Source organism: Saccostrea echinata, unplaced genomic scaffold, assembly GCF_033153115.1.
Source record: "Saccostrea echinata isolate AGI-Se365-2 ecotype Australia unplaced genomic scaffold, CSIRO_AGI_Sech_v1 ptg000016l, whole genome shotgun sequence".
Classification (NCBI taxonomy): Eukaryota; Metazoa; Mollusca; class Bivalvia; order Ostreida; family Ostreidae; genus Saccostrea; species Saccostrea echinata.
In genome coordinates this window covers 10,516,500-10,535,895 of record NW_026889765.1, presented here as the reverse complement: position 1 = coordinate 10,535,895, position 19,396 = coordinate 10,516,500, and the positions used below count along the sequence as shown (strand labels likewise).

General features: G+C 35.0%; 3 protein-coding genes across 3 annotated transcripts; 2 read left to right on the top strand and 1 right to left on the bottom strand.

Moving 5' to 3' along the window:
* The first annotated feature begins 1,715 nt into the window (after window positions 1-1,715).
* On the top strand, window positions 1,716-2,870 carry LOC133188907 (uncharacterized). The gene is made up of 2 exons (XM_061324382.1): window positions 1,716-1,956; window positions 2,304-2,870. The coding sequence occupies exons 1-2, from the start codon at window positions 1,734-1,736 to the stop codon at window positions 2,441-2,443; spliced, it is 363 nt and encodes a 120-aa protein (XP_061180366.1). The 5' UTR covers window positions 1,716-1,733; the 3' UTR covers window positions 2,444-2,870.
* Window positions 2,871-5,274: 2,404 nt separating this feature from the next.
* On the top strand, window positions 5,275-11,892 carry LOC133188906 (cobalamin trafficking protein CblD-like). Its single transcript, XM_061324381.1, has 8 exons — window positions 5,275-5,321; window positions 6,674-6,731; window positions 7,923-8,046; window positions 8,260-8,465; window positions 8,856-8,946; window positions 9,676-9,812; window positions 11,128-11,214; window positions 11,457-11,892. Exons 2-8 carry the CDS (start codon window positions 6,720-6,722, stop codon window positions 11,742-11,744), a joined length of 945 nt encoding a protein of 314 aa, XP_061180365.1. The 5' UTR covers window positions 5,275-5,321; window positions 6,674-6,719; the 3' UTR covers window positions 11,745-11,892.
* A 1,624-nt stretch (window positions 11,893-13,516) lies between these two features.
* LOC133188138 (mitochondrial protein C2orf69 homolog) lies at window positions 13,517-19,182 on the bottom strand. Its single transcript, XM_061323520.1, has 4 exons — window positions 18,957-19,182; window positions 18,571-18,701; window positions 17,257-17,508; window positions 13,517-14,239 (listed from the first exon to the last, which is right to left on the bottom strand). Exons 1-4 carry the CDS (start codon window positions 19,180-19,182, stop codon window positions 13,535-13,537), a joined length of 1,314 nt encoding a protein of 437 aa, XP_061179504.1. The 3' UTR covers window positions 13,517-13,534.
* Between the last annotated feature and the right edge of the window lie 214 nt (window positions 19,183-19,396).

The following is a 19,396-nucleotide window of genomic DNA, read 5'->3' as shown; positions in this document are numbered from 1 at the left end:
GATTAATTTTCTACGACCCCTCGCAAACAATATATCTCTATTTGACCAATTGAAAAATATCAAGTCTGCATCTTCTCAGAATCAGTTATTTTCTAAATTTGATGATAGAAATTTTAAACATAGCTCTTTTTTCAACTACAAAACGATACCATGCACACCGGAATATTTTAAACGTGTGGGTAATTATTAATTCCACAATTTCTTTTATTGTATTTCCAATACATCATTGATATTTCAGTGATCAAAAAATGCTGAATTTAATTAAAATTAATTAAATTATTTCAGATTAGATCGTTTATCTCGCACTTTGTTTGGATTCTGTCGCTCGTGAAACGAAAGTTCAAATTTTGATTAATATAGTCTATCGGACAGTGTAGAGAACTTCTACTGCCTCGTTAGTGCATGAGCTAGTTTTCCTCAGTTTCAAGTAACTTAAGCTGCGGCAAGCCTGTATATAGCTCTTTAATGGATGACCTCTTCACGTTACAAATTTGGCAGGAGCGGTGAGATTCTAGTGTTTGGTAACCTGCTTCAGAAAGCTCTAGGACAATGGGACTTTGTGTTCATTTTCGGACTTAGTATCCTTGGACGGCAGAATATACTGAAGAGGTCCCATCCATTCAGAGAGGACTCATGGTGAGGTTTGGGATAAAGAGAAATTATCTTTGCTGCCTCCCGAAGGAACTTGTGATCTAGCTTCTCTGGTGATACGGTTTTCAGATACAATAAGTTGCAGCGAGCATGTGTAGCCCTTTAATGGGTAACCGCTTTGCGTTACAGGGAGGATCCCGTTTTTTTTTTCGGGGGGGGGGGTCATATCACACTCCGAAATTTTCAGGGTGGGGGTTTCAAGGTCTTTTTGTCCTTGCTTTTACACAAAAAATAAGAAACTCTAAAAATTCCAGTGGAGTCCGGATCTACCCCCGATCCCCTTTAGATCCACCCCAGCGATACAATACACCGGCACTTGGGGGCTGGACCCCCCCCCCTTTCCATTTTTTGTTCTTTTTAAATCTGAAATCGACACACCCTTTCCGATAATGTAATCCTTTTGTCTCAATAAGGTGATTTTAAATATATCATATTTGACTGATACATCTTTTTATGTATCGGTCGAAAATGATATATTTAAAAACACCTTATTGAGACAAAAGAAATACATAATCGATAACATGTAGTGTATATTAGAGTACAAAAATAGGAAAAAGGTGTGTCGATCCCAAGATAAAAAAAAATGGAAGGGGGGGGGGGGGAGGAGGGTCCAGCCCCCAAGTGCCTGTGATACATTATTGCAAAATGTTTATAGAACTTACTATAGATAAATGTACATGTATATGTATGCGCAGTAATGCTGTGTCCGACATGAAGCGCACTTGATTAAACTGAATTGGGATCCCCTCCCAAGTGTAACAACATCCACCTATTACCGAACCGTAGGACCCCCCCCCCCCCCCAGCAATTTGCATGTAAATTTTCCCTGTCCAACGCTATTCAGGCCTGCTTTCAATCAGATGCTGACAAGGATTTTAAAAAAATCTTTTTTTCTTGCAGCAAAATATGTTGACGCTCACATCACTCGGTCTTTTCCGTCAAGTTGAGATTTTTTTCTCGTATGACGGAAAAGGCCGAGTGATGTTAGTATCATGACGTCATAATCATTTTTCTTACTGTGATGTCACAGACTCTATCAGGATTCGTTGATAGATACAGCGAATTGCCGCTCTGAAAAGATCATGGGTCTCCTTCAGAGCTGTTTTGCCAGAAATAACAAAGTGGGTGTCGCAAAAGAAGAGATGGAGGCGTACGAGAAAGTACGGAAAACAATGGTCACAGAGGAAGTGACAGAAAAGAAAGGTGGTGTGGCCTTTGATCTTACATTTGTCTCAGAGGAAACCCCAAAGATGCCTCCACCCAAATTGCTTGAAAACAAAAAGGAGGATTTTGAGAAATGGAAAGGTTGGTGAATACATCCACTAATTTTCGAAGCTTAAAATAAGTACTCTGAATAGGTCAGATATCTATTTCTCTTAAAATTTAATTTTTTTAAACATATTTACCGTGAAAATGCTCACACATCAAGGTATTGAATTTGTGCAGAAAATCTGGTGTTAGTGACACGTTACAAACAGTAAAGTTCAGAGGATCTTATGAAAATTATTATTTTCTTAAGCGGGGAAGAGGGGTGATCAAGGTCAATCATGCATGGTTGACGTTTGAGTCTCGTGGCATTTAATAAAATTTGAAAATGAATATTTCTAACGATTTTCAATATTGATTAGCATAAACCTTCTTCTATTTGACAGAGTCTCAAAAGAAGACCCAGGCCCAGAAACAGGAGCGGGCTCAACAGAACAGAGAGGAAGCCCGTATCCAGAAAGAGATCGATGTCGCCCACAAGGAGATGGAGAGGCTCGAGAAATACGTCAACCTTACTGCAGAATAAATCTAATCTGAAATCTTAACATTTTTTAAAGTTTTTGACCTGGATAAATGATTTTATAATTTGTAATTTTTACGCTGATTGGAACCAAAGAGGGGACACCCGAGCTTATTTTTTCAGTGTCGCAGTTTTTGGCTTTTAATTGATTCTCTTTCTTCTTTCGGATTATTTTTTTTTTTTATGGAATTTTCCAAGATGTGGGCCTCTGAGACAGATCTGAGGCTAGCATTGCGGACGGAATTTATCTTTATTCAAAAATTTTACACGTCTCACGGAACTTTCGGCCCTGAGAATACCCATTCCGTCAGTAATCAGGAATGGGTATTACCTTGGAACACCCATCCCGCCAGTGATCAGGGGTGGGGGTTCCTTGTCAAAAAAGATCTAAATTGTAAATGAAACATCCATTCAGAGGTGTCCAAACGCTCCGTTGTCCTCTCTTTTCAAAATTTATTTTTCAAATTTTTGATAATCTAAATATCTCAATAAAGTATGTGCAGACTCTTAAATTATCATCTTGTCTTTCTTTCTCCACCCCCCCCCCTTTCCATTTTTCCATAAAATTGTATTTATGTACATATTTGATTTCTTACACTGTAAAAAATGTGCTTAGGAAATAAACACTTCCATTACGTGTTTAGATCTAAACGTATTTGATATTGTGTTTAAAAACAAAACACTTATGTCTAAATGTATTTAAAATCTATACGCGTTTAGATATTGAACATGTTTTTTTGTTTTAAATTCGGTCAAGTGCAGAGTTATCTTCCCGGAAATGATACATATTTGAACGTTAATAAGCGCGGTTGTCGAAACAAAGAAAATCACAACAAAACAGTAAACGATGTTTTCAAGAAAGCTGATGAGAATTTGAGTGCCAACCACCGCAGAAATAGTGAAAAACATGTGAAAGGCTCATTGTAATTGCTATAGGGTATGTATGCTTTTGTTTTTATATAAAATAAACATGATGAGCAAAGTAAATATAACATTGCACTTTATATCAAGAATGTCTTTCGGTGTCATATCATGTATTCATTAATGAGAGTAAATATTGAATCTATAGTTGCAATAATATTTATTTAAACATTTTTTATATGCTTAGTAATTGATATAAAACTTCAGCATGTTCAGTGAGGAGCACATACTGTTACTTATGTAACGTACGTCCTTTCTTACAGGTTAACTTAATTGGATAGCCGAGAGAAAGAACAAAATTCATTTCTGATAATATATGGATGTGAATTATACTGCCGTAGAAAATACCTTCAAGATTATCCAGATAACCTGCTGCTTTGTTTACATCACGACGGATTTGAAATAGTGATCCATATTGCATCACACTGCAAGAAGCACACCATAGCTGGAGTCTTTTACATATATGTGCTACTGGTACAAAATGCAGACAATTCAACAACTTGGATGTTACTAACTCTTCAGATGCCAGACAGTTTTATATGTCAAAACATCTAAAAGACTTTGTGACAAACAATGGAAACCATTCACAAGTAAAAGGAATTCCACCGGACAATGATTCCGTGACTGCGTGAGAACACTTTACAGTTTACTGTGTGTTAGGCCTTTTTTATCATTTTAATATGATGTTTAGAAGTAAATAAAACTTGAAACGGACACACCTGTTACATTTTTGGTTTTCTTGCAGATCCTTGTTTAAAACATTGAAGTGTTTAGCTTCTAAACGCGAATCTAAGTGTTTAGAATTGCGTTTAAACTCTAAACATGTATGTATTTAGGTTTAAAACACTTTCCATTACGCGTACTGAAATTCAACATGTTTAATATTTAAACGCATTAAAAAAAGTGTGACAAGAATGTGCTTAGAAATGTGTCTATCATCTAAACACATTTTTTACAGTGTAGGATTGTCAGATTGAAGGGGGAAATGAATATCGTTTAATTTAATTAAGCCATGCAGAGAACTGGGAAAACAAAAAAATCTACAAAAGCATTTTTAGCTACATTAATTTCTTAATCTTATTAACTTAAGGTCAGTAGATGAGAATTAGAGTCAACCATAACCATGTGACTTCTTTGGATTGCACGTTTCTGTGGGTGTCATTAGATCTGTCCAGTTTCCAAAATCCAAACTTTTTAATCAATATTCGTAAATGTACAGTTCTTGAATAATGATTTAAATTGATTCAAAAGAAAGAATATCAAGACTTTTTTTCAAAAGGAGGCTTCGGGCATAAAAAGAGGGGGTTAACTGGCATGAGAAGGTGTCTCCCAATATAATATTTAACAATATTTGTGAATATTATGCACAAATTTCTTCGCTTGTCAATACAACCCCCTCCTTCCCCTCCCAGTTTATTTAAAAAATACAATGCTGCATGTCTGCTTTATTCCCTACTCTTCATATAAACAATGTAAGAATGGAATCAATGAAAATGGTTCATCTTTTTAAACTTGACAACATGTGCAATAAGGGGATGGCCATTTGATTCTGAGGGGGGCTGACAGATTTTGGAAATAAATTAAATAATCTGTCCTCAAAAGTGTTGAAAATAAATAATCTGTCCTCGACTGGCGAGAAATTAAATAGCCTGTCCTTGATTGGTGCTACTACCCCCCCCCCCTTCCCGAAGTAGAGTTTTGGAGTTTGGCCGTTCTACTTTTTTTTTTTTTTTTTTTTATCGTCCCCTAACCATGCTAACTTCGTAGTAATACATACTACACAAAATCCTTTAACATGTCATAAATTCAAAATATTTTTTCTTCAATATTTAGACATTTAGTTTATCCTTCTTCCTAGTATGCTTGCACTTTTCCTGGCAATTAGTAAAATCGCTTAACAACCTCGATTTCACGACGAAGTTTTTGTTTAGCCTTCTATTCAGTTCTAAGTTACTTCTTAGAGGTTTGTATACATTAGTCAGTTAGGTATTAACATTCGATTTAGTAATATTTCATTATTAAAATCAACGACCAAGAAACAGGCCTTTTAATAAACCCCTATATTAATCTTGTTTTTTTTTTTAATATGCCCGAATTTCCTCGCAATCAGACTTCGTACGCATTTTCATGATTTTGTCAAAACGAGAATTTAAATAGGCGGATAATAGATTATTGTAGTTTTAGTTTAGTTTTAAAATATCATTTTTTGCAAATTTTATTGAATCTTCTTTAAATTGTATGATTCGGATATTATTTAGCTTATGTCATCATATCACATATGCCCATTTGTCTGTTTGATTCAGGTCCAGTACAATCACTACATTTAGCTACGTAACTTGAATTACCGGACCTGTTGGTAGATATACGTGTACTACCTAACGTAAAAATCATGTCCAGAGGCAGAGCTTTGCGAAAGTATTAAGAATGACAGGATTCTAACATTTGTTTTTCGAGAAATTGGGTATATTGTAGTTGGAATAATCTAACTGTGTCTCGGGACAGGCCCTCACCACAGTTAGAATACGTCCCATATACTTGCAATGTAGCAAATCGGAGTGGATCCACTCCGAAATGATTTTGAAGAATACAAAAGGAGTTGCACTGAAAATAACTACCAAATTAATCATAACAAACCTTTTTGAGATGCCTTTTAACCTAAAAAATAATCAATATAAATACGAAAATTCAACTCATTTTCTCAACGTTTTTTCCTCTCTTCAAATTTAACACCATGTTGACATTTGGAACTCTCTGAATTGTTCATAGAAATTGCAAAGAGTTCGAGTTATCGCCCGTGTTTATTTTGCAACATTGCCAATACACGGAACGAATTCTATCGTTAAACCGGGTCAGTAGGACATTTATCATTTTAACGATAGAACATTCTGTCTAGGTATATTGAAACAATATTTGCATCACCAAAATCAGTATTGATCAGAAAGAGACTTGTTCTTTCACATTTTGCTGCTTATCTTTACAATCTAAACCTTCTCAAATGCTGTCAACATTGTATTGACTAAACTGACATTGAGATTGACACTGAATTATTTCATAAGTTATGCTTTAAAATTTTTTAAAAATCCATCCCAATAAACAAAAAGAACAGATTACATTTAATTATCAGAATACAGACCTTTTACTGGGAATGAACATAGTTTGAAAAACTTGTAGTGTTGTGCATGATGTTTTGGGCAAATAAACGTGCTTGGTGCAGAAGGAGTTGCCTTTCTCATTAGACTACATATAGTATATATATATGTCCCTGGAAGTATTGATTGATAAGCTTTCAGTTAACTTCAGAAAAATTAATTTCAGGTAGAGCAGAGTCAGCAACAAAGAGAAGATCTTCAGTCTAGCCATAATGGCTACCAGGGTATTTATATAATTCTGAAAATTTGTTGTAGAGTTGTGTCAGCATGTGTATAATGATTAAGATTTATACATTAAACAGGGTTGCAATTAACTTAAAACTTTAGGGGCTACTAGGGTCATCGACTTTACAAGTTTTACTAGCTCACATTAACATTTTGGGGCCCACAATTTTAAGTTAATCCACTTAGTAAAAAAGAATTCTTGATCTTTTCATATCTCTGAGAATTGTGCTTTTCTGTCCACATTCATTCATTTTTCTGCAGATTTTGACACCATTTGTTTGAAATTCTGTGTTCTCCTTCACTTTGAATACAGGTCTAGAAAATGTTTTGAAGGTAGGGAACAATGAAAATAAAAATGCATAGAAGATAGAAGAATCAAACCATGCTAGGGTTATGGAAAGGTTCCGATGAAACTCTTACCCACCTTGTGGGCAATAACGTCCGCAATACATGTAGTTGGTTGCCCATGGACAAAATTACTTGCAGTTGCAAGTGGGAAAGTGGTTATTTGTAACCCTGATTAATCCTTGAAAGAATGTCCTATCATTTATTGGTGAAAATTTCTCTGTTATCCGTTATCTAATATTAAAATGACCATTTCAGTTTACACTTTAATGACTCTTTCCATGTATTTTATAACTTTCTGTAAATCAAACATTCTTCTACTATAAATGCTGAGGAGAACGATAATTCAGTATGTCCAGATACTTTTGCAGTCTATGCATGTTATTAGTTATCCAGGTCCAATCAAGGGTGTACGGGGATTCACCCCGGGTTTTATTCCATACACCCTGAGGCCGAAGGGTGTATGGAATATAACCCGGGGTAAATCCCCGAACACCCTTGATTGGACCTGGATAACGAAAATCGTTTCCTATGTGCATGATGTGTTAAAAATAATTCTTTCTAAACAAGTCTAATCAACTGTTTCGAGCTATCAATAAGATTTACTACGTCCTACAATGCATCATGACGTCATGTTAATTGCTTTTTATCATAGAGAAACTATGCATTGTGATGTCACGTTTTTTACCCCCAGCTCAAGTCGGGTGTATGGAAATTTACACATGACTTTGTAACCAATCAAAGCTCGTGTTACAAGCTACAAAGGAAATAAACTTTTTTTATCTTCATACATAGAAATCTCAGTATTCTCAGCACTGCCTGAAATAAATCTCTTGTATTTACAGTTGTTCACTTCACATGGCAGAGTGACAGCCTACCTTCCTAACTTCAGAGCTGCTGTCCAACATTTCCGAAACTTTTCTTCATATGACAAATTACCAAACATTGAAATTGAAGATATTGAACCAGGTAATCGTCATTATGATATTATCAAAATTATGAAAATTATAAGTAAAAAAAAGCAATATAATAATAATGTAAATCTAGTTCCTTTGCTTTTACTTTTGATATGAGGGCAAGATTTATGATCTTGATGATATATATGTAACATCTCAAAAGGATCATACTTAGTTTTCAAAACATTTTCCAATGCTTACATCCTTTATATTTTTTTAAATGTAGAAAAACACACAAAGAATCTAGGAGTGTTTGGTCCTGGAGATAAAAGATTCCCCCTGCCAGGGAAGATTGGGGTAAATGTTAGTAAGGCCAAAGTCCGCCCCTCCCCTCTCAGCCCCAGCAGTTGTCCACAGGAACTCTTAAAAAATCACCTCCCTGAGGAGAGACATTCTGAAGTTATTGAACAGATAATCAGCCAAATGGAGGAGGTGAGTACACTTGTACTTAGGGGAGAAATTAGAAGTCAATTACATTTATAAAACAGATTTTCTTAAATCATAAACCTTATACAGTTGAACTTCAGTATCTCAAAAACCAATATCTCAAATATCATGGATATGTCAAAATAATTTTGAAGCCCCAGTCACTTCTTATTTATGTTATTTACCCTCAATATCTCGAATCCTGGGATATACTCAGTCCCATTGAGTTTGAGATAATGAGGTTTGATTGTACATCATGCACATCACATATTTGTTGTATTGATTGTTGCAGTTTCAGTTGCTCCTATTAAGCTTTGAAAACTTACCTTTCTTACACATCAAATTACCCTCCAAAATAAAAATGACAATGGAGGAATAATTAATCGTTTGTTGTAGTATGATGAGGAATTTCTGAGTGAATCTGATAATAGCCCTATGGAGATGCTGGAATGTGTCGCTCAGCCTTGTCCTCAGATCCTCAGGCGGGGTAAGTAAACTTATGTGTCGCTCAGCCATGTCCTCAGATCCTCAGGTGGGGTAAGTAAACGTGTCGCTCAGCCTTGTCCTCAGATCCTCAGGCAGGGTAAGTAAACTTACGTGTCGCTCAGCCGTGTCCTCAGATCCTCAGGTGGGGTAAGTAAACTTACGTGTCGCTCGGCCATGTCCACAGATCCTCAGGCGGGGTAAGTAAACTTATGTGTCGCTCAGCTGAGTCCTCTGATCCTCAGGCGGGGTAAGTAAACTTTACTTACATACATTGTACAAGTACACATATTATACATTAAGATAATACTTCAGCCATCAGGAGGTTACATATTTCCTGTGATGGAGCCTTTTTGATGGGATGTGTAAATTGATTTTAATAAATTAGAACCATTTTTTTTATTTTAGGAATAAGATTAGTGTATACAAGAGTTAATGTTTTGCTCATGTTCCCTATAAGTTTACTTCTTGTGCTAGGGTTTTGAAACATACATATACATGTACCAAACTAAAATTTATACTGTGTAGTATGTATAGAGTGTTTAATACCAGTACCAATTTACTTTGTTGGTGATTTGAACACAGATACTATACTATACAACTTAAACATGTAAAATATTGTAAAAAATACTATATCATATGTAAAATTTATTTTGAATATTCAATATCATTCATATTACCTGTTTATAGAAGAATGTTTTAACTTGATATTGGACTCGTATGATTTACACAGATATACAGGAGCTATTCCCAAGCCGAAACCTTTCCAAAGACACCCTTACAGTGATTACGATTAGCCACAGGACGTCACATGACATGAGTGGGTGGAGCGAGGAGGTGGAGGAGGAGAGAGAATTGTTGTTAGCTGCCGTAAGTCACAGACAGACAATCTTTGTTAGCAAGAGGTGTTTCTGATCCACTCTATTCTCACAATGCTTTGGCCTATAGTGTTGTCAAAAGTTTTTTTTTCTCGAGCTGTGATTGGAGTTTATTGATATATTATTTGACCAATGATCATCGAGAGAATTTCAAAGCTAGTCAGTTACAATGGCTCCACTCAGTTGATTTTCTTGACTCTATAGTCTAGGGAATGAAACAAACACAATGATTCATAAAATAACATGTCACTCTATAGATAGTGGTGACATCATCCAACTTCATGATGTTATTCACAGTGATGATTCTGATATTTAGCAGAATTCCACTAATTCGAATCCAAGAATCAGATATTTACGAGTGTTTTCTGATATTTCGGTACTTTCTATTTTTGCAGCAATCCGTTTTTGTTTTCGGGGGGGGGGGGGGGGGGGGGGTAAAAAATTCAAGTTGTTTAGTCCATGTTTTTTTCTAGTCTGCATCGTCGATGTTTGCTTCTATCTCCAAGTAAGGTAAACACAAACATAGAGATGATTGAGGCTTCCTTACAATTGCGTGGCGGTCCATTCAGCAAGGGCAGGATGTAAAAGTTGTTTAACTGTCACACTTCAATTTTTGTCACTCATTTAAACTATTTTGGGCTTGCTGAAGCCCATATTTCTTCTGCCCCTCAATCCCCAACCTATTTCAGATATTTTGGCCAATCCACAGAATCATCACTGTATTCGAATCGGATATTGCAGATAAAGACTTGGATCCTAATTTACAAATAAACATCACTGTATACCTGCTAGTTGAGTGTTCTTATAATAGTTCAAATTTTGAAAGTGCTCTTCAGTTTTGTTAAAGATGAAAGCTGTGTGTATGTGGTAAGATTTGAGATCATATGACCTACTGACCTACACAATCGTGACTTTTGATAGCACGGTAGGCCAAGGTTTGTAAGGAATAGATTGATCAGAAACACTTTTTTAGTGGAGATGCTGACATACTAATTAAGTCTTGTTATAATAATTGTTACCTATGATAATTCATTGACAAACAAGTTTTTTTTTAAGAATTATTTATAGAAATCTTCTTCAAAGTTAAACATTAATTTTTTCTTATGCATACAGTTATTATGACATAAACATTTTGCTTCTTTCATAGTAATTTGAAGGCTGTCTTAAGTGTCTTAAATGTAAATCACTGAAAGACATGCATACTTAGTCATTTAAATTACATGTACTTCTTTGCAGACAAAAAGTATGTCACATAGCCAGTATAACTTTACTATGACAAGAGTTCAGAATTTGTTTACTTATTTCAGTTCATAAAAGGAGCTAGTGACATTTGTGAGGCATTAACGAATTGTGGATTCTGGGCAGATTTTATTGATCCTTCTTGTGGGAAGCCAGTAAGTGTGTCATACTTTTTGGAGCTGTTTTGAAGTCGGCTGCAAGGGCTCTTGTGAATTTAATTTGATCATAACCTTATAAACTTTCTTACAGGATAATCTTTCTGTTAATGTAGGTGCATAAGTATTGCAGTTAATTGAAAGTATTTATTAAACTATTTTTCACTATATAAATGTTCCTTACTTGGTTTATGTATTTTATCCATGCCCAGAAGTTTTTAACTTATTAATATGTTTTGCAGTATCTAAGTGACCATACAAACTCCACATTCTTTGAAACGGATGAAAGGTACAGAAAGTTGGGCTTTGAGATAGAAGACCTCGGGTGCTGTAAGGTTATTGCTCATCATCTGTGGGGGACACATGCCTACGTGGGTAGTCTGTTTACGACTGCACCCACAGATCACCCTCTCATTGCATGCATGATACAGATTAAAGCCCAGTCAGTCAAATCAAAAAAGGGAGGTAATTCAACATGTAAGGAAGACAACCAATCTCAGCACTGTCAAACAGTGGAGCAGGAGAACTAGTGACCTTTGAACTTATTATTAATTGTATTGTTGTGTTAATTACTCCAGGGAAAAGGAATGTGAATGCTAAGCCACATTATTGCTTTCTGTTTTAAAAGAAGTGCTTGCTTCAGCATTTTTTCCCTTTATTAAAAACAAATAAAACATCTGGGGGGGTTTTCTTCATTTTTGTCAGTATCTACCATTGAAATCGTTTGTATTATTTGAAAAGATAGAATAAATCTAATGAATGAATAGATTTTGTAGCATAATCGTTCCAACATGGCTATATAAAAGATTGGAGGTAAAAAAAAAAAGACTGAAGACCTTGACAATCCTTAAACAAAAAAAATTTATTTCAAAATTTATTTAAATTAATATTTGAAATTTATATATGATTCCTAACTGATGGATCGTGCAGGGTTGGGAATTTGTTACAACCATGCAAGGTTACAGTTTTTGAAAGTCAAACTTTGAGGCCCAGGTCAGGAGGTCAAAAATTGTAATACTATTGGAGAGGTATTGGCACATTTGGAAAAAAATATGAAATCCTTGTCTCCTCTGCTGCAAAAGTTATGGCCAGCGTTAAAATTTTTGGAAAGCAAGTCCAACGTCAACATCACAAGGAAAAAACAATCTACGTTTGGAAAGGTCAGAGGCAATGCACAAGTGAAATATGAATAATGAAAGCCCTGTCTGCTATGGCCAAGGGAAAAAAAGGTTAAAAAGCAGGTCAAACTTCAAGGTCAACAGATCAAAAATTAATATTTACATTTGCTGTGTTTTTCTACTAAGCCAACTGTGAAATTGATTTCAAAGTCATATTTAGGTATACTCACGCGTAGAAATATACACGGTGAAACTCGCGCTAAAGTGACGTCACATTGAGGCTACAGAGACATTAATAAAAATGAAATGATATAGGGCAGCAAGAAATTTAAATATTGAGTATATCATTGGTTCTTTTTAACTTGTAAAATATAAATATAAGGAATGTTTTTTAATTTAGAGTGAATTATTGGTGTGTAAATCACACAGACTTGCACGTAGGCATATTTTTCATGAAGCTAGCGCGCTTTATGAAATATGCCCACGTGACAAGTCTGTGTGATTTACACACCAATAACTCACACAAACATTCCTTAAATACAAACTGAAACGTCTTATCATCATTATGTACATTTTTAATGTAGAAGCCCTATCTTCTCTCATTCAAAAGCTACTTTAGAAATTGAAAGTAGGTCAAACTTCAAGGTCAAAAGGTAAAAAAAATCATAGTACATGTGAAATATGACAGTCTTATCTTCTCTCATTAAAGCTTAGCCAAAGTTCAAGTTTTTGTGACAGACAAGTAAGATTTGATATCCTGTGAAAAGAGAGGGATAAAAAATCTATCGTAATTGGTACATGTGTATGAACATGCAATTGTTATATTTTTCAAAGATGCCTTGTTTAAATGGAAAAAACTGTAAGTTGTTGATTTGTATCCATTTGGAAAAAACAAGGATTGATAAGTTTGTATTATAATAGATGTTACAGTCACACATACAAGCATTAATGTACCAAAAGCATTCTAATCAGTAATTTAACAACCTTTACTCATATTAATATATAAGACATACAGTGTATTCTTAAGTACATGCGTATAAACTTTTATTACTTTTGAATTAACTTTTAATAAAGTCTTATCTGATTTTTATTTTTTTTTTAATTTCTCCACTAATTTTTTTTCTTCTTTGCATGAATCAGATGTGAAATCACCGACAATAATTATCCTGAACAAAATTATCAAATTCTAAGCTTTCTTGAAATCAAAACACTTTCAGTATTTTGAAATGATTCTCAATACTTCCAGGCTCATCAAAGAAATGTCTGCCTTCTGTAATGTTCCCATTTAAATGTTTTAATTTCTCCACAAACTTTTTTTCCTCTTTGCCGATCCATTTCCTAAGTGAATCACGGATTTGATAAGGTGTTACATGTGCGTATATATTGAGACCTTTGTCTACCATTGCTGATAAAATTGTGTCATCTGTTAACCATGCGTCTCTATCACCCACGTGACCACTATCCAACCAGTAAACAGAGGATAACCTGTCTACAAAACCCTTCACGTTGACGTCTTCAATTTTTGTACCAGAAAACATTTCGAACATTATTTGATTCAACACCACACAACCTTTGCTGAATCCAATCAATGCGATTGGGGGAAAGTTGCTAGGGAGGGAATTATCCCGCGTCATTTGACGCATTGCGTTATTATAAAGACGAACAAGATGCGTCAAACCTTCGACTCCACTTTTATTTTCTGGATGATTACCTATAAAGGGAATTCCATCGTCGGTGAAACTTAAAAAATTCTTGTAAATGCTAAATGTGTAAAAGATCATTTTGGATGGTTTGACTATGAAAATGACACTATCAGGAAATCGACGCGCGAGAATCCGGGCTGTATTCTCCAAGTTGTATTCCAAGTACTCCTGATTTCTGCTGGACGCCATGTTTTCTGGGTATGTCTAAAAATAAAATATTATCTACATGAATATATTATATTTATAGAATTAATAAATAGTCTTTAATATCTCTACCGAAGTCTCAGTAATTTAATTCATGTCCTACATTATAACAGCCAATGATGGAAATAAAATTCGTGGACATGAACTATTACTATAGTTAATTCATTTTAAATATAACGTAAAAATATACAAGTTAGAAATTTGGTCTGTTCTCGATAACTCTACTTACAGACTAACCATCCCACTTCTTTATTTATGGGTTGATGTTTTTTTTTTTTTTGGGGGGGGGGGGGTAATTAAATCTTTAATCAAAAGGAATGAACTATCATTTAAATACACAATACAAATACATAAACTATCAAATTAAACAAACAATATGTTTTGCAAAATTATGTACAATAATTTTAAGAAAAATTGTGTTATCTTTACCCAATTGCTCAGTATGACAAGTTTAAATTGGTTGAATAATGAAGGAATTCAGGCTTCTATACCTCCAATATGCATATGGCGACCAATGGAAAATAACTCTTGCTAAAATCGTGTCTATCAAAAACTATATTAGATTTTTTTAAAGGAGAGAAAGCTTCTCTCTTTTTATGTATCAGTCGAAAACGATATATTTATAAAAACAGCTTATAGAGACAAAAGGGTTACATTATCGATAACATATAGTGCATATTAGAATACAAAAATAGGAAAAAGGTGACTTGATCCCAGGTTTAAAAAGAAAAAAAATTGGAAAGGGGGGTCCATTCCCCAAGTGCCTGTGGGAGGAGGGTGCATGTCACACTCAATGCATGCAGAAAGGAAACTTGTCCGAGAACTGTACTTAATAGATTTCATGCAGTAACTTATAAAATCTGGAAATCTGTATCCCATGCTTAAGTAACGAAAGTAAAATCTCATGTAAATTTAATTTTTTTTTTCTAAATTATGGACGAAAGGTTAGAGTTGGCTAAAATCAGGATCGATTTTTACATAATGTATGTATACAGGAAAAGAATTTAAATCTCGATAACTGCAAGGCCATGTAAGTCATATTGATACTGAGACCCCTGAGAGTTAAGGTAGGGTCGTAATTTTTCAAGGAATATAAATTTCCTTAAAATTTTCTGAAGACTACAGGGCTAAAGTAACTCAAGTGTGCGTTGTGGCCCATGGGCCTCTTGTTTACCACTGCAATACCCCTCTTATCGCCTGGACACTGCTCCCATGAATTTCACATTGTTTCCATATCTGAACGCCAAACTGTGTAGACAGTGATTTTTACAAACTTCTTACCTCGTTCTAAAGATTTCTCAAGGAGAAAGTGAATTACATAAAAATATGCAACATCATGATCGCATTGATATTTTCGCTAATAACAGGAATAACAGGAACCCTCATATTAAACAAAGTTATTGTTATTCGTCTTGTATTGTGCACGCAGTTACATTTGCCGGGTGTCTCATATGGAATCAAATAAGATCGACCAAAGCCGAAAACAAAAAAAAAATTATTCTCCATAATTACAAGGCCAAGTTAGTCATATTGAGCATCTCTATGTTCTGTGTTCAGAGACCCCTTGGAGTTTCAGTTTGGGCCATGACATGGGATCAAATTTTTTTCCTAGGAATATAAAGGAGAAAAATCTTACGATAAAATTGGAAGGAACAACAGGACTCGAGTTTCTCAGGTGAGAGTTGTGGCCATGGGCCTCTTGAAATCATAAAATATTGTATATGATGAGGCAAGTATGATTTTTAATGTTAAATGAAACGTTCATTCTACTTTATTAATTTTTCACTTAATTCTTGGGGGTGGGGTGGGGGTGTCATACCGAACACATTTTATATGCTTGCAAGAAGAAAAAATTATAAAAGCTAGAGAAGAACAATTTAATATGAAAGAAAACTTTAAAAATCCCTATTTCAAGTTGTGTATATATATATATATATATATATATATATATATATATATATATATATATATATATATATATATATATATATATATATATATATATATATATATATATATAGGGGTATGGGGGTCCCATCCACAAGCAGCTGTGAGGAGGCCTCGGTCACAAAAAAATGTAATAATGATCTAATCAGTGTAAAACAACGTTGGCATATTAACATTCTGGACAATAGAATGCATATCATGTATTTATATTTAGAGGGGGTAGGATTTTTCATTCTATAGTAGGAAATTTTTCCGGAGGGAGGTTCCACCCCAGTCAAAAAGTTTTCAATCCAGAAATTTCTTGACAAGAAAAAAAAAAGGTAAGGACCATTCCCAATCATGAAAAAACTATTTCGTGGTGGTGGTGGTTCACATTTTTTTTTGGGGGGGGGGGTCCAAATCATTTTTTATTTGCTTTAGTATATACATTTAATAACTCTACAAATCCAGGAGGGAGGCAGACCCCCCCCCCGACACCCCCCTTCTCTAGATCCGCGCATGGGGGTTTGCTACTTGATGATTAAAATTAAGATGCCTGTGGTTTCAGTTCCAATCTAACTCTAAATGAGTATATATTTTATACATTATAATAAAGTTTAGGAGATAGTGGTGTCATTTGTTTTGAGGAAGGACAGTAACTCAAAACCCATATTTTCTGAGCGAACATGTTTTATTCCAGATGAAATGTAAACATGCAGGTAAACTTTGTTTTAAATTTTTTTAGATATAATTTTAAATTCAAAATAAGGGTGTTGAAAGAGTGACGTTTAAACTAATTCTGTTTCATTCAATTTCATGCTATAAATAAAATATGTTGCTAATGCTCAGATTTAAATTGCGTAATAATATGGGTTTTTCAAAAATTTCTTGGGGGAGGTACCACTACCGTTGACAGCGAGGAGTTGACGCCCCCTCCCGCACCTTCTCCGAATTCCGTGTTAGCGCATCAGCAAAACCTCCCATTGGTTTCACATCTTGTGTCGGTTTCGCTCCCCCCCCCCCTCGTTTTGGTTTGATTTTTGCTAATTTTGTTGGTAAGAATTGTCGAGGAAATTCGAGCCATGGCTTACCTGCACATCTCCTCCAAAAAATATAACATGTTGTTTCTCTTGGCCTGTGATCTCTAATGACGGACATACGATAACATCATTATGTTTCCCCTCCAGTCCAGGCACATCAATCAGTCTACGTACATCCACCTTTCCTCTTTGCGGACTCGAGTCTACTTGATTAGTTGCCATCTGACGGTATACATTTTTGTGTTGTACTGTAGGAAGTGAACAAGCTAAAGACCGCTCTATACCCATGAAAAAGTCACCGGTCTATACCCAGGAAAAAGTCATTTTAAGCAGATTAATAATTAGTTTTCAGTAGTGAGAGGCCAGAATTCATTTCTTTTTTTAGTTCCTTGTTCAGACAAATAACTTTTTTTTAACAATTACTTTCAATTTTAATTTCATAAAAGCAAGACATGGGGAATAGCAAAGGTTAATATAAAATCCTTTGGAAAGAACGATAAGCTTTAATGGTTGTTCTTCCATCAGCGAATTTAACTCTGAACCCATCGTGGGATTTAAAGTGTCCCTTATATTCAACTTTTTCTTTTAAACTTGTCCGACCCCCCCCCCCCCCCAATTAAACACACACACACCTACACACACACAATATTCGGCCACGCGTACGCCATTAAAGCAAAGATCGAGGTGGCTAATCTTAATTGTACCACAGTTATAGGTTTCTTTTGTTAAAAGTGTGGCTGGCTTATCTGTATACGTACCTTTACAATGTCCAGGTTTTATAATTAACTCCACACAAAACTTGATATCGTGAAAATGGTAAAACAGTTAAATGAAGAAAACACAACACATTTACAGTATCTGCACATACCGGCACTTTGTACTTTATTAAATATTAAACTAATTAACATTTTAAAACTTTTGAAAAGAGAGGACAACGGAGCTTTCGGACATCTCTAAATGGATGTTTCATTTACAATTTAGAATATTTGAATACGAACCCCCATCCCTGATTACTGACGGGATGGGTGTTCAAAGAAATACCCATTCCTGATTACTGACGGAATGGGTATTTAAAGGTCCGAAAGTTCCGAAAGACATGAATGTTTTTGAATAGTTAAATTTTGTCAGCAATGCTCGCCTCAGATCTGTCTCCGAGGCCCACATCCTGGAAAATTTCTCCACCCCCTCCCACCCCTATCGACGAAAGAAGAAAAATTATAAATTAAAAGCCAAACAACTATTTACAGGAAAGGAGCTCGGGTGTCCCCTCTTTGGTTCCAATTTTTTTAATTTACACATTCCAAAAATAAATTTTTCCAGATCGTAAGCATTAAGAATCAAGAGTTCAGTTCAAATTTATTTGGCAGTAAGGTTGACGTATTTCTCGAGCCTCTCCATCTCCTTGTGGGCGACATCGATCTCTTTCTGGATACGGGCTTCCTCTCTGTTCTGTTGAGCCCGCTCCTGTTTTTCGGCTTGTGCCTTCTCTTGAGACTCTGTGAAATTTAAATAAACGGTAATAATTAAGTTGTCATAAAAATCATCCAGTACGAAAATCAGAATCCCTACGTACGTTACTTAATATCACCAGTTTAATTATTATTGTTTATTTAAAATATCCTTTTATTTCCTTGCAAGATTTATATACGATAATAAATACGCTTTACACAAAAATATCAAACTAAAGATCTGAAGCCTAAACTTGTCTATTTTGTCTAATTTGCATTGCTTAAAGAATAGTATCGACTTACCTTTCCATTTCTCAAAATTCTCTTCCTTTTTGTTTTCAAGCAATCTTGGAGGAGGCATCTTTGGGGTTTCCTCAGAGACGAAGGTAAGATCAAAGGCCACCCCACCTTTCTTTTCCGTCACTTCCTCTGTAACCATTGTTTTCCGTACTTTCTCGTACGCTTCCATCTCTTCCGTCATCACGCCCACTTTGTTTTTTTTAGCAAAACAGCTTTGGAGAAGACCCATGATCTTTTGCGAACGTGAAAGACTGCATCCAACAACAAAACTTTTGCTGATCGACTGTGACGTCACAATTGATTATGATGTCATAAGGAATCAAAGACTGCGTGTAATTGGTAAAAATGGTTTTCCGGGTTTCAAAGGAACGAGGAAATTAAAAAAAATATATACGTATTTCAAATGGTAATCCAATGACAAAATAGATAAAGAAACTGTCATT